The sequence below is a fragment of the Salmo trutta genome, chromosome 12, assembly GCF_901001165.1.
Source record: "Salmo trutta chromosome 12, fSalTru1.1, whole genome shotgun sequence".
Lineage (NCBI taxonomy): Eukaryota > Metazoa > Chordata > Actinopteri > Salmoniformes > Salmonidae > Salmo > Salmo trutta.
Genome location: NC_042968.1, coordinates 77,378,219 through 77,394,336, shown reverse-complemented (window position 1 = coordinate 77,394,336; position 16,118 = coordinate 77,378,219). Strand labels below are relative to the sequence as shown.

The 16,118-nt window shown below is 45.1% G+C and overlaps 1 protein-coding gene across 2 annotated transcripts in view; it reads right to left on the bottom strand.

Annotated features, from left to right (window-relative positions):
- Positions 1 to 297: 297 nt before the first annotated feature.
- Positions 298 to 16,118, bottom strand: part of LOC115204227 (ephrin-B2-like) — a 60,968-nt gene continuing 45,147 nt past the window's right edge. For both annotated transcript variants that reach the window (XM_029769625.1, XM_029769626.1), the window contains 3 exons: positions 2,695 to 2,787; positions 2,052 to 2,108; positions 298 to 1,936 (listed from right to left, as the gene is read on the bottom strand). In XM_029769625.1, coding sequence (XP_029625485.1) covers positions 1,515 to 1,936; positions 2,052 to 2,108; positions 2,695 to 2,787 — 572 coding nt within the window. In that variant the 3' untranslated portion in view covers positions 298 to 1,514. The remainder of the gene's footprint in view (positions 1,937 to 2,051; positions 2,109 to 2,694; positions 2,788 to 16,118) is intronic.

Below are 16,118 nucleotides of genomic sequence, written 5' to 3'. Positions count from 1 at the left end.
TTTAAAGGCACAGTCAACTTAGTGTATGTAAACGTCTGACCCACTAGAATTGTGATAGTGAATTATAAGTGAAATAATCTATCTGTAAACAATTGTTGGAAAAATGACTTGTGTCATGCACAAAGTAGATGTCCTAACTGACTTGCCAAAACTATAGTTTGTTAACAAAAAATGTGTGGAGTGGTTGAAAAAAAAGTTTTAATGACTCCAACCTAAGTGTATGTAAACTTCCGAATTCAACTGTATATGTTGACTATAGCCTGTGTCATTTCAACAATGAACTCCGACCTTTTCACCTTTTTTAATTCCTGCAGCCAACCACAGGTCATCAGTTACCAGCGCAGTGTGGGAAACAAAACCAAACAGATAATTCACCTCTAAAAAAAACCTTTCAGCCGGCGTAGAGGAGCAACATGAACAATACAGTCTGTTAAGGTTTCTGTTCTGTAGCTATGGATGTGCATCTGGAGGCACAGTATGGGAGAATCACAGTGTTTGTGGCTTCATCTGTTCAAACACTTTCCCAATACTTTGTCATTTTTCTTCCTCTTATTGAGTACACTTCTTTGTACTGTTGTACTATCCTCCTTCCTCTGTGAAACTTTATATACAGAAAAGTGAACTATTTCAATGCTAAGGCATTGTAGAGTGAGAGAGAGAGTGGGATAACGGAAGAGAAGATCCTTCATTTCGAAGACAAACACAAACACTGAAATAAATAAGTACCTAGATCTCATCCAGACTCTAAAACAGAGAACATACAGTACAATACATACAAGAAAAACTGTGTCTAACAGAAATCTGAATGGAAATATAAAAATCTACAAATGAGTTATGAAATAATGATTTTATATAATCTGTAAATGGTGACAGTGGGTAGAAATCAGAATCTTGCTTTGATATTTGTTCTTGTGGTACTGGTTTTACACACCAAACACAAGCAGACATACAGGTTACGCGTAGGCACGCACACACACACACACACACACACACACACACACACACACACACACACACACACACACACACACACACACACACACACACACACACACACACGCACACACACACACAAACACTTTGAAAAGGTTTGACATTTCATATCCAGTGTCCTCACTTTGAGTGAGAGGTGGGGACTGAGTCGCTGCCACAGTCCGTCAGCTTAATGGCCCACATGTCCAGGACTCACAGCCTCCATCATTGGGTTCACAGCAGGGAACAGATCAATATCCCCACGTGGACACAACCACCCCTCCATCCATCCATCCATCCATCCATCCATCCATCCATCCATCCATCCATCCATCCACAGTGTCAGAGCACTGTACAGCACAGTCCATGGTGCAGGAGGTTGAGGATAGCCATCCCAACAGTCAGCCATAGAGAGGGAGGTGGGGCGAGTGAGGGAGTGGAGGGAGCTAGAGGGACAGTTGTATTTCTAAGTTGAAAACAGCAGTCTATGTGTTGGTACACCTGTATGTCTATGTCAGCCGGGCTGTGTGGCTGTCCATCTCTCATACTTTGTAGTAGATGTTGGCTGGGCTCTGGGGGGGCATCTCCTGGACGATATAGACGGGGTGGCCATAGTCCCCGCTCACCTTCTCATAGTGCGGGCAGTAGGCCGAGTCTGAAGTCCGTAGCGGGATGATGATGTCACTGGGCTCTGAGCCGTTGTTGCCTCCGGCGGAGCAGCCGGCCCCGCTGGTGCTGCCCCTCTTGGGGGTGAGGGTGGTCAGGGTCAGGGTGGGGTGGTGAGTCTCAGAGTGCTTGTTCTGTCGCCAGCGGTAACACACCACACAGATGACTGCGGTCACGATGAGGAGGAAGACTCCACCCCCTACCGCTCCAGCGATCACCGCCACGCTAGAGGAGGGTGGAGGGTTGTTCCCGTTGTTCCCTTCGCCCTCGCCACCTACCTTGGGTGTCGTCCCATTCCCTGTAAGGGTAGAGGGGTCAGGATCAATGACTTACTAATACTGTAGATACTGTATCATTAAACCAGTGAAGTGAGTTTCCTCTCCCTCTGGATACTGTACTGTAGACTGACTTACCTTTGGGGTTGAAGCGGTTTGGGTCTGGTTTGGGTTTGGGTGGGAGGCCATAAGCAGCTATGGGAAATCATACAGTTGGTTTAGGGTTGTAAACATTTTTAAGAATTTGCTTTTCTGTAAAGTGTATTGACAATTGAGCCTTTTGTTAAAGGACAATTCACTTTTCTCTAACCAAATCTGTATATAACAATGTTATATTCCATTTTGTTGGAAAGTGCACACAGAAAATATTGCTTGAGTCCAACAAAATGGAATATAACGTTGCGGATAAAGTTTGGAATGACATATTTTCATGTGTTTTTATTTTGAATTAAGAACAGTAAAGATGCCGTTTCAAAAGTTGTGGTTTTTTGTGTGCTTTTGTTCATGTTTTATCTGTGACCCTGCAACTGCAGAACGAGCATGAGGAAGTATATTGCTGGTGGGGTAGGTTTGTTCCAAAAAAGTGAACTTGTTCTTTAAATGCACTTAAAATAAATTGTGATTTGATTTGGCATATGGCAGTTTCATGAATATTATGAATATAAGGCCTTTACAAGAATATTGAAGACCCCCATGCACATTCATCTATATGAGGATGATAACTATTGAATGACTGATATGAAACCAAATCAAGGACAATATATCTGATGAAGATACTCACTCTGTCCCACTTTGAGAATCACCTTCATCCCTCGTGTCACACACACTCCTCCTCTCATGCTGTCCAGTCCCTGCCTCGTCCCATCTGAGGTAGCTAAGAGAGGAAGAGGAGGGGAGGAAGACTACCGTTAGAGAGATACCTTACATCAGGGATGGGCAACTTTGATGGGGTTGGGGGCTACAACATTGACAGCGGAGATACATGTTTTAGAGTTAATTTTGTGCAATTCTACATGTTTTGCCATGGGGCAGAGAGAAGAATTTTCAATTTTACAACGAATTTCATGCAATTCTACAAATTTTGCCATAGGTTGGAGAGAAATGTTTGCAGTTTTTAATATGATATCTGAGTAAGACTGACTAACAAAATCAATGGGGGTCCCCGGTTGATAATTCGACCATGATTAATAAGTTTAGATAGCTGGCGGGCTAATTGAGTGACTATAAGTAACTGACATAACGAGAAAAACTGCTAATGCATAATCAAATTTCAAAATTACACCTTGTGTATTCTACTATTCTAACTTGCAACAGTAAGTTGAGACCCCGACTGAGTTAAAATAAATAAAAAACACGTGGGGCCGTCTGGCCAGGGGAACTAGGTCAGAGCAGGGAGCCAGAAGTATTGCCCTGTCAGAAACACTGAACTCAATCCCACAACCATGCCCATGACATGACCCATATCGCCCACACAGTTCCCCAGATACAGTCAGAATAACAACCCAGCCACATCCCCTGACCGTTTAAATACCAACCCAGTCATATTAATCCAAACCAAGACTAGTGGCCATTTAAAGCCACATCAGTCATAATCACATCACATGACCACATGACACCCTACTACAGTATCAACCACCCCTTCTATTTACCGCTTGAGGCTCTAGATTACATAACACCAGCGGGTAAGATGTAAGGAAAGGTATTACATATCCCCACAAAATACCACAGTTTACTATAGAATTCTGTAGTAAGCGGTAGTATACTGTAGAATACCACAACAGTGGTAGGCCTGATCACCGACAATGATGAGACAGCCTATAGGGAGGAGGTCAGAGAACTGGCAGTGTGGTGCCAGGACAACAATCTCTCCCTCAATGTGAGCAAGACAAAGGAGCTGATCGTGGACTACAGGAAAAGGAGGGCCGAATAGGCCCCCATTAACATCGACGGGGCTGTAGTGGAGCGGGTCGAGAGTTTCAAGTTCCTTGGTGTCCACATCACCAACGAACTGTCATGGTCCAAACATACCAAGACAGTCGTGAAGAGGGCACGACAAAACCTTTTCCCCCTCAGGAGACTGAAAAGATTTTGCATGGGCCCCCAGATCCTCAAAAGGTTCTACAGCTGCACCATTGAGAGCATCCTGACCAGTTTCATCACCGCCTGGTATGGCAACAGCTCGGCATCTGACCATAAGGCGCTACAGAGGGTAGTGTAAATGGCCCAGTACATCACCAGGCGGTGTCAGAGGAAGGCCCAAAAAATTGTCATAGACTCCAGTCACCAAAGTTATAGACTGTTTTCTCTGCTACCGCATGGCAAGCGGTACTGGAGCGCCAAGTCTAGGACAAAAAGTCTCCTCAGCAGCTTCTACCCCCAAGCCATTAGACTGCTGAACAATTCATAAAAATCTCCATTGGTAAAATTTACTTTGACCCCCCCCCACCCTTGTACACTGCTGCTACTCGCTGTTTGTTTGTTACCTATGCATAGTCACTTCGCCCCCACCTACATGTACAGATTACATAGCCTGTACCCCCGCACACTGACTCGGTACCGGTGCCCCCTGTATATAGCCTCGTTATTCTTATTCTTATTGTGTTACTTTTTATTGTTACTTTTTATTTTAGCCTACTTGGTAAATATTTTCTTCTTCTTGAACTGCACTGTTGGTTAAGGGCTTGTAAGTAAGCATTTCACGGTAAAGTCTACACTTGTTGTATTCGGCACATGTGGCCAATAAAGTTTGTTTTCATTTGGAATACTATACTACATACACACTGTAATATCCCTCGAACATGTGTAGTACTTACTATATCATTTTGTAGTATACTGTAGAATACTATAGTAAATACTACAGTATACTGCAGTCCGCAAAATTATTATAGGTAATACTACAGTATACTACAGTCATGTCCACAACTCTACAGTAAATACTTCAGTATTCTACTACAGTATTCAATGTAGTGATTTTGCAGACTTGAATCAGTTTACTGTAGAATACTGCCGTACTTATTATAGAATTCTGTAGTAAACTGTATTATACTGTAGAATACTATATTACACACTGTAGTATCCCTCGATCATGTGTAGTACTTACTATAGAATTTCGTAGTATACTGTACAATACTATAGTTAATAAATACAACAGTATTGTCTGCAACAAACACTGTAGTAAATACTACTGTGTACTACAGACCACAAAAACACTACAGTAAATACTGCAGTCCGCAAAATCACTACATTAATTACTATAGTTTACTATAGTTGTTTGTAAAGTCAAAGTCGTGTTGCAAGTCATCATATTTGTGACTCGAGTCAGAGTCGAGTCTAAGTAATGTGACTCGAGGCCACACCTCTGGTAAATAATACAGTATACTACAATCCGCAAAAGCACTACAGTAAATTCTGCAGTCCGCAAAATCACAACATTAATTACTATAGTTTACTATAGTTTTTTTTACTACAGTATTTACTGTATACTATAGTAAATTGTTAATACTACAGTATACTGCAGTCATGTCAGCAACACTACAGTATACTACAATCTGCAAAAGCACTACAGTAAATTCTGCAGTCCGCAAAATCACTACACTAATTACTATAGTTTACTATAGTTGTTTTTACTACAGTATTTACTGTAATACTACAGTATACTGCAGTCATGTCAGCAACACTATAGTAACTACTAAAAAAAAATTTGATCATATTACTCCAGTGCTAGCTTCCCTACACTGGCTTCCTGTTAAGGCAAGGGCTGATTTCAAGGTTTTACTGCTAACCTACAAAGCATTACATGGGCTTGCTCCTACCTATCTTTCCGATTTGGTCCTGCCGTACATACCTACACGTACGCTACGGTCACAAGACGCAGGCCTCCTAATTGTCCCTAGAATTTCTAAGCAAACGGCTGGAGGTAGGGCTTTCTCCTATAGAGCTCCATTTTTATGGAATGGTCTGCCTACCCATGTGAGAGACGCAGACTCAGTCTCAACCTTTAAGTCTTTACTGAAGACTTATCTCTTCAGTAGGTCCTATGATTAAGTATAGTCTGGCCCAGGAGTGTGAAGGTGAACGGAAAGGCTGGAGCAACGAACCGCCCTTGCTGTCTCTGCCTTGTCGGTTCCCCTCTTCCCACTGGGATTCTCTGCCTCTAACCCTTTTACAGGGGCTGAGTCACTGACTTACTGGTGTTCTTCCATGCCGTCCATGGGAGGGGTGCGTCACTTGAGTAGGTTGAGCCACTGACGTGGTCTTCCTGTCTGGGTTGGCGCCCCCCCCTTGGGTTGTGCCGTGGCGGACATCTTTGTGGGCTATACTCGGCCTTGTCTTCGGACGGTAAGTTGGTGGTTGTAGATATCCCTCTAGTGGTGTGGGGGCTGTGCTTTGGCAAAGTGGGTGGGGTTATATCCTGCCTGTTTGGCCCTGTCCGGGGGTATCATCGGATGGGGCCACAGTGTCTTCTGATCCCTCCTGTCTCAGCCTCCAGTATTTATGCTGCAGTAGTTTATGTGTCGGGGGGCTAGGGTCAGTCTGTTACATCTGGAGTATTCTCTTGTCTTATCCGGTGTCCTGTGTGAATGTAAATATGCTCTCTCTAATTCTCTCTTTCTTTCTTTCTCTCGGAGGACCTGAGCCCTAGGACTACCTGGCATGATGACTCCTTGCTGTCCCCAGTCCACCTGGCCATGCTGCTGCTCCAGTTTCAACTGTTCTGCCTGCGGCTACGGAACCCTGACCTGTTCACCGGACGTGCTTGTTGCACCCTCGACAATTACTATGATTATTATTATTTGACCATGCTGGTCATTTACGAACATTTTAACATCTTGACCATGTTCTGTTATAATATCCACCCGGCACAGCCAGAAGAGGACTGGCCACCCCTCATAGCCTGGTTCCTCTCTAGGTTTCTTCCTAGGTTTTTGGCCTTTCTCAGGAGTTTTTCCTAGGGAGTTTTTCCCAGCCACCGTGCTTCTTTCACATGCATTGCTTGCTGTTTGGGGTTTTAGGCTGGGTTTCTGTACAGCACTTTGAGATTTCAGCTGATGTACGAAGGGCTATATAAATAAATTTGATTTGATTTTGATTTGATTTGATACTACAGTATTCTACAACAGTATTTTGTATTCGCGACAGTATTAGTCCGCAAAAACACTACAGTGAATACCCAAAGAGGAAGAGAAGGAGAGGTGTAAGAACAATATATAAACAGAAAAGCGATAAATAATGAGAAATAGAGAGGGTGAGAATGAGAAATAAAGAATGAAATAGAGAGGGTTTATTAGAGAGGGAGGGTGAGGGAGGGTGGCTTTCATGGTGTATGGTATTTGAGTTGAGCAGACTCTCGCATGTCTCAGTTTAAAGGTTCACTGGTTTACTGAACAGATATGACAAAGTGCTAATGACATGATTGTGTATGTGACAGACACACACGCACACAGGAGTACATAGACACAGATATATACATGCATGCATGCACAATCGAGATGTAATCGAGATGATGACCAACTTTGGAGAGAGACAGAGAAGAAGAACGGAGAGAAAGAGCAAAGGAGAAAGAGAGAAAAGAAGGAATGAGTATTTGAGATGATGATCTGTGGCGAAGGAGAGAAAGAGAGAGAGCGGGATGCACAGCCACGGACAGAAATAGGCGGAAGTCTGCCCCGAAAAACCCCAACAGAAGACAAAAGGGAAAAAATGTTCATGCATTTAACAAGAAGGAGACTGACCCATTAACACATGAGCACACCCATTCTGTTGTACAGGGGATTTATTCACAAACAAGAGACAGGAGGGGAGGGCTGTTTTCGTCTCTGGCACATCCTAAATTGACCCAGCGAGTGACCCACTTAGCCCTAACCCCTACCCCTCCCCTCACCAAACCTCCCCTCTCTCCTAAGTGAGACAGCAGCTAAGGGATTGACCCATCTTGACCAAGGATAGAGGAAGCAGCGAAACTCCCAAAGATGGGTTTACCGCGCCTCTAACGGGGCTAAGTCTAATGAACCGTTTAACCCATCCCATGTGAAATTAAATACATCTGTGAGCCTTGCACAAAACCCCCTCCCAACATACTAATTCAGTTGAGCCCAAGTCAGCTGTCACTCTGTCTTATGGGCCGGGCTCCATCAGCATTAGCAGCTACACTACTGGGGGACTCTCAGCCCACTCTGTCCAACAGGGTGTTAAAACAGGGACACTGTCCAACGGGAGGTCACTGAACTCAAACACTCTGCTGCACTCGTTTGCCAGCATGCGCCTTGCAACGTGCAGGGAACATAGCGCCATATCTGAACTTTTTTTACAGAAAGGACGTCAATAATGCCCACTGTAAGGGAAGTGGACAGGTATGGCTAGACATGGCTGTAAATCTAGACTGCAGTTTGTCTGGAAGTTGTTAAAGTACAGTAGCCCAATATCAGCCCATTGTTAAAGAGCCCGTTATCTCAATCAAATTGATTTATAAAGCCCTTCTTACATCAGTTGATGTCACAAAGTGCTGTACAGAAACCCAGCATAAAACCCCAAACAGCAAGCAATGCAGATGTAGAAGCACAGTGGCTAGGAAAAACTATGAGGGGTGGCCAGTCCTCTTCTGGCTGTGCCAGGTGGAGATTATAACAGAACATGGCCAAGATGTTCAAATGTTCATAGATGACCAGCAGGGTCAAATAATAATAATCATAGTAGTTGACGAGGGTGCAACAGGTCAGCACCTCAGAAGTAAATGTCAGTTGGATTTTCATAGCCGATCATTCAGAGTATCTCTACTGCTCCTGCTGTCTCTAGAGAGTTGAAAACAGCAGGTCTGAGACAGGTAGCACGTTATCTGTTGCTGTCAATGTGTCAGGGTGTGGTTGGCAGACGTGCGTAACCTACGTTCTAAATGGGACTCAGCGGAGCTCCATGAAGTACAGTGCTGCTCTATCAGTGGTCGGTGTAGTAGTGTTGGACTCTGACCTCTGACCCAGATGAAGTTATGTCGTGGCTGAGGGGTACATTAACAAGTGCCAGGCTTCAACTTCCCCTAATGCAAAATCTGCTCATCTCGCAGAGATGCAGCTTTACACTTGGCTGGCTGTTACAGTAGGTGGAAAGATGTTAAAATGTATACATTTAGGATGGACAATAAACCCATTGCAATGATGTATTGATGGTAAAATACTTTTCTGTCTTGTATGCAAGACATTGGGTCCTATTCTATCTAAACTCAGTAACCAGATATATGGTCTAAAACACGTTTTGTATTGTGCTACAAGAATGCACATTTACATTCACACTCACCAATCCCATTCCACTGCAAGAAGTTCTACTGCTTATTGATTTAAACCTGCTTTCTAGCTAGGCAAGAATCTGGTAACTGGGTTGGATTGGTTCCTTGTATCGCTACTCAAACACTCCAATTCTTCCCTCTCTATTCTCCGTTCTATCTCTTTCCATGCATGCTTCAAATAATTTGTTTACAGGTTAACACACACTATATTTCCTCTCTCAAATCGAATTTGAGTTGTAAATTGTGCTTAAACAATTTTCCCCAATCTGTGTGGGCAGCAGTGTCTCCAGAGCCAAATAGCAGTGGCCCTGCCTCAGTGCACTAATCTGTAATTGGTGGAGTCACTGAGGACACCGCCTGATTGGACACCAATTGAAACAGATGATGCTTCACCTCTCTTTGATTGGATGAGGTCAGGGGTGGACTGGCCATCTGGCATTTCGGGCAAATGCCAGATGGGCTGGTACAATTTTAACCTAGTGGGCCTGTCTAACTTGGGTTTCTTGCACAAAATTACAATTTTCTGGCTAATGGCAGCTCCAATAAACAAAATGGGCAGGTGTGGGGGCCTCAAGGGAAAAAATGGTCTGGTTTGTCAGAAATGCTAGAGCCGATTTCTGATCCCAGTCCTGAATACCAACTGTGGTTATTAGCCAATAGAAGGCTTGGCAGTTGAAGCAGATACTCAGACTTAGGGTTAGGGTTCACTTTAGTTGAATAGTCAGATGCACATCTGTGACTTAACATTCATGTCCTTCCTTGTCTTTTCTCTCTCACTGTTCCGCTCTGGTCAACACACTTTCTGTCTCTGCAACCATCTGTGCCTGTGTCTACATCATCAGCACAGAAACGTCCCCCTCGTTAGCATAATACTTCAGGTACTTTATGTACATCATCACATTGCAGAGTACCTCTCTCCACATAGACTAGTTCTATAGATATAAGGCATGATGCTGAAGGCCGAATCACAGAGACTTCCAACACAGTAAAATAAGGACAGACCAAAAGAGTGCAGGGAGGATGGGTTAGAAAATGGTGAAACGATGGTCGAAATAAGATAGAAGTTAGAGAGAACGGGGAAACGGAGAAAGAAGAGGAGAGAGAAAGGGAGAGCTACATTAAGAAACAAGGAATATGGTGAAGCGGGAGCAGAGGGCTGGAAGAGAAGAGGAAAAAGAGTGGAAGAGAAAGAGAGAGTGAGAGAGAGAAAGAAAGAGAGAGAGCGAAAAAGAGAGCGAGAGAGAGAGAGAGAGGGAGCGAAAAAGAGAGCGAGAGAGAGAAAGAAAGAGAGAGAGCGAAAAAGAGAGCGAGAGAGAGAAAGAAAGAGAGAGTGAGTGAGTGAGGCGATGTAGAGGCCCTATCGGAGTCTGAAATCAGAAAGGGTTTTCTGGGTCATGTTCCTGTCAGCTCCAGTGAGGAGATAGGGAGAGATAAGGCGCTGGAGGAGGAGAGAGATAACACACAGGATGAGGAAACACACACAGGCACATTGTCAGACAGGCAAACAGTTGAAAGAGAAAACTGTGGGCTCCATCAGCTCGGTAATGGCTGCTTATGCTCTACCTGGATCACTCTGACAGATACACACTACCTGGGACAGATTACCAAACACACCTAAACGCCGTGTATTATTATCCAACTGTCGAACACACAAGGACGCACACGCACAACCTCCAAAACCTATGATATGAAGATAAACAGAATCATAGCCACCTACACACACTGGCACAAGTGCTCACACGCATTCTCCAATGCCTACTTAAGTGTCCCTTATCATCCATGTTCCATCCAATTGAGCAAGTGTAAAGTTAATCATGTTTGTTCATTATGTGAGGCGAATCGTTGTTCCAGCCCGGCATAGGTGTATTATTGACAGGAGAGCGGGGTGAAATGTAGAACATGGAAAGGGGATTGGAGATCTGAGATAGCTCTACATCAGTTAAGGCTCTTTCCCCTAGAGTACAATCAAAAAGCCAGAGCCCGCCCCCACACTGCAACCCTCTTTCACAAAGAGGAGAACAAATAAAGAGACATTATAGAGAGCTATCCAGCCAAACTAACCCAGTCTGACAACCGAGTCAGAGCACAGCCAAGGGGAAAACGAGAGAGAGAGAGTGAGTGATAAAGCGAGCAAGTGAGAGGGAGAGAGAAAGGGAGGGAGAAAGACAGAGAGAGAGAGAAAGAGAGAGATAGAGAGAAGGAGTGAGGGGGGGAGTGCGGGAGAAACGGAGGGAGAGAGAGACAGAGAGAGAGAGAGGGGGGGAGAGGGGGAGTGAGAGAGGGTGTAGACATGTTAGCTGTGCTACTTCTGTTTGTGTTACTTATGTCAATGATAGGTCCCTGTGTGGCTGTGTGTGTGTGACTGTGTGTGTGACTGTGTGTGTGGCAGCAGCATTACATGTGTTAGCTGTGTGACTGTGTGAGTGGCAGCAGCATTACATATGTTAGCTGTGTGACTGTGTGAGTGGCAGCAGCATTACATGTGTTAGCTGTGTGTGTGTGACTGTGTGAGTGGCAGCAGCATTACATGTGTTAGCTGTGTGACTGTGTGAGTGGCAGCAGCATTACATGTGTTAGCTGTGTGTGTGTGACTGTGTGAGTGGCAGCAGCATTACATGTGTTAGCTGTGTGACTGTGTGAGTGGCAGCAGCATTACATGTGTTAGCTGTGTGACTGTGTGTGGCAGCAGCATTACATGTGTTAGCTGTGTGTGTGTGACAGCAGCATTACATGTGTGAGCTGTGTGTGTGTGGCAGCAGCATTACGTGTGAGCTGTGTGTGTGTGACAGCAGAATTACATGTGTTAGCTGTGTGACTGGCAGCAGCATTACATGTGTTAGCTGTGTGTGTGTGTGTGTGACAGCAGCATTACATGTGTGAGCTGTGTGTGTGTGACAGCAGTATTACATGTGTTAGCTGTGTGTGTGTGTGTGTGTGTGTGTGTGACAGCAGCATTATATGTGTGAGCTGTGTGTGTGTGACAGCAGTATTACATGTGTTAGCTGTGTGTGTGTGACAGCAGTATTACATGTGTTAGCTGTGTGTGTGTGTGTGTGTGTGACAGCAGCATTATATGTGTTAGCTGTGTGTGTGTGACAGCAGTATTACATGTGTTAGCTGTGTGTGTGTGTGTGTGACAGCAGCATTACATGTGTTAGCTGTGTGTGTGTGTGTGTGTGTGACAGCAGCATTACATGTGTTAGCTGTGTGTGTGTGACAGCAGTATTACATGTGTTAGCTGTGTGTGTGTGTGTGTGTGTGTGTGTGTGTGTGTGTGACAGCAGCATTATATGTGTGAGCTGTGTGTGTGTGTGTTTTCTCTCTACAGTACCATCACAGTGTGATGGTGGGTGTCTTTTGTGTGTGTGTGACTGTGTGTGTGGCAGCAGCATTACATGTGTTAGCTGTGTGACTGTGTGAGTGGCAGCAGCATTACATGTGTTAGCTGTGTGTGTGTGACTGTGTGAGTGGCAGCAGCATTACATGTGTTAGCTGTGTGACTGTGTGAGTGGCAGCAGCATTACATGTGTTAGCTGTGTGACTGTGTGTGTGGCAGCAGCATTACATGTGTTAGCTGTGTGTGTGTGACAGCAGCATTACATGTGTGAGCTGTGTGTGTGTGACAGCAGCATTACGTGTGAGCTGTGTGTGTGTGACAGCAGAATTACATGTGTTAGCTGTGTGACTGGCAGCAGCATTACATGTGTTAGCTGTGTGTGTGTGTGTGTGACAGCAGCATTACATGTGTGAGCTGTGTGTGTGTGACAGCAGTATTACATGTGTTAGCTGTGTGTGTGTGTGTGTGACAGCAGCATTATATGTGTGAGCTGTGTGTGTGTGACAGCAGTATTACATGTGTTAGCTGTGTGTGTGTGACAGCAGTATTACATGTGTTAGCTGTGTGTGTGTGTGTGTGTGTGTGACAGCAGTATTACATGTGTTAGCTGTGTGTGTGTGTGTGTGTGTGTGTGTGTGTGTGTGTGTGTGACAGCAGCATTATATGTGTGAGCTGTGTGTGTGTGTGTGTGTGTGTGTGACAGCAGCATTATATGTGTTAGCTGTGTGTGTGTGACAGCAGTATTACATGTGTTAGCTGTGTGTGTGTGACAGCAGTATTACATGTGTTAGCTGTGTGTGTGTGTGTGTGTGTGACAGCAGCATTATATGTGTTAGCTGTGTGTGTGTGACAGCAGTATTACATGTGTTAGCTGTGTGTGTGTGTGTGTGACAGCAGCATTACATGTGTTAGCTGTGTGTGTGTGTGTGTGACAGCAGCATTACATGTGTTAGCTGTGTGTGTGTGACAGCAGTATTACATGTGTTAGCTGTGTGTGTGTGTGTGTGTGTGACAGCAGCATTATATGTGTGAGCTGTGTGTGTGTGTGTTTTCTCTCTACAGTACCATCACAGTGTGATGGTGGGTGTCTTTTGTGTGTGTGTGAGGCGAGAGGATACGGCCTGTTACGTTACAAAACCTGGGAAAAGAAGATGGGCCTCCCCCTCTCTCTGTTCATTATCCTAATTAGTTTCTTAATGGCATACATTAAAAGTATGTCACTGGTTGGAGGAGGGTAGCAGGACAGATGGGAGAAAAGAAAGGAATGGATATACTGTATCTACAGTATCTGTACAAAAACAAATATGTCCTATATCTTCTATACGTTTCAAATATCAGATATGAGTATAAAGGCCAACATCTAAAAACACTTCAGACACGCTAATATAAAAGCTAACATTTTATGGTTGGAGACATGTTATAACACTTTTGCTCACAGACCACATAAACTAAGCACGACCCTCTGTCAGGCCTTAGATGCCAACTCAGCAGGTTGACTGGCACCTGACAGGGCTCGGTTCATCTCTAGTACCTGAAGAGAGGAGACAGTCTGACTGGCACCTGACAGGTCTCAGTCCATCTCTAGTACCTGAAGAGAGGAGACAGTCTGACTGGCATCTGACAGGTCTCAGTCCATCTCTAGTACCTGAAGAGAGGAGACAGTCTGACTGGCATCTGACAGGTCTCAGTCCATCTCTAGTACCTGAAGAGAGGAGACAGTCTGACTGGCATCTGACAGGTCTCAGTCCATCTCTAGCACCTGAAGAGAGGAGACAGTCTGACTGGCACCTGACAGGTCTCAGACCATCTCTAGTACCTGAAGAGAGGAGACAGTCTGACTGGCACCTGACAGGTCTCAAGTTTTATTAGTCATATGTACAGGATGCACATGGTGTACACCAGACTTCCCCAACTGGTGGCTCGCTGTCCCGAATTTGGCATCCGGGTAATTTTATTTGGCCCTCCAAGTTTTCTGAGCAAAATTCGAACAGAAAATGTTTTGGGACATAAATGACTGTAAAACACCAGCAAATCAGCTCAAAGTGATTTTAATTTGGAAATCTGTTCAAAAGTATTCCCACATATAATAGAGAGATATATGTGATTGTATACAAATAAATGTAAGCAAGGTTTGAAATGATTATGTTTTCGTCAAATGTTATATCTGTTTGGGCTTCTTGCGGTCAATTTGCAGTATATAAATTATTTGTAATTGTGTTACGGCCCCCTGACCATTCGCTCAAGAAAAAGTAAGCCCGTTTGTCAAATTTCTGCCCTGGTCAACTGTAAATGCTGTTATTGTGAAGTGGAAACGTCTAGGAGCAACAACGGCTCAGCCGCGAAGTGGTAGGCCACACAAGCTCACAGAACGGGACTGCCGAGTGCTAAAGCGCGCAGCGCGTAAAAATCAGTTGTTCTCGGTTGCAACACTCCAAACTGCCACTGGAAGCAACGTCATCAAAATAACTGTTCGTCGGGAGCTTCAAGAAATGGGTTTCCATGGCCGAGCAGCCGCACACAAGCCTAAGATCACCATGAGCAATGCCAAGCGTCAGCTGGAGTGGTGTAAAGCTCACCGCCATTGAACTCTGGAGCAGTGGAAACTCGTTCTCTGGAATGATGAATCACGCTTCACCCTCTGGCTGTCCGACGGACGAATCTGGGTTTGGCGGATGCCAGGAGAATGCTGCCTGCCCCAATGCATAGTGACAATGATTTGGGCTAGGCCAAGGGGGGGCAAAGTACGGCCCGTGGGCCGTATCCAGCCCGCCGTGCACTTCAATCCGGCCCGCGAGACATAAAAAAAGTACCCCTTTTTTCTCCCCAATTTTGTGGTATCCAATTGGTAGTTACAATCTTGTCCCATCACTGCAATTCCCATACGGACTCAGGAGAGGCGAAGTTCGAGAGCTGTGCGTCCTCCGAAACATGACCCAGCCAAGCCGCACTGCTTCTTGACACAATGCCCGCTTAACCCGGAAGCCAGCCACACTAATGTGTCGGAGGAAACACCATACACCTGGTGACCGTGTCAGCGTGCATGCGCCCAGCCCTTCACAGGAGGCTCTAAAGCGCAATGGGACAAGGAAATCTCGGCCTGCCAAACTCTCTCCTAACCCGGACGACGCTGGGCCAATTGTACGCCGCCTCATGGGTCTCCCAGTCACGGCCAGCTATGACACAGCCTGGGATCAAACCCGGGTCTGTAGTGACACCACAACCCCCTCGATGCAGTGCCTTAGACTGCTGTGACACTCGGGAGGCCCCTGCAAATTGATTTGAACAAACAATTGGTCCCCCCAAAAATTTGGCCCTCCGTTGAATTTCAAAATCTCGATGTGACCCTCGAGCCAAAAACTTTGAAGGGAGATCTTAATGCTACAGCATACAATGACATTCTAGACATTTCTGTGCCTGCACAGAGCCCTGACCTCAACCCCAGCGAACACCTTTGGGATGAATTGGAACACCGATTGCGAGCCAGGCCTAATCGCCAAACAGCTCTCGTGGCTGAATGGAAGCAAGTCCCTGCAGCAATGTTACAACATCTACTGGAAAGCCTTTTCCAGAAGAGTGGAGGCTGTAAAGCAAC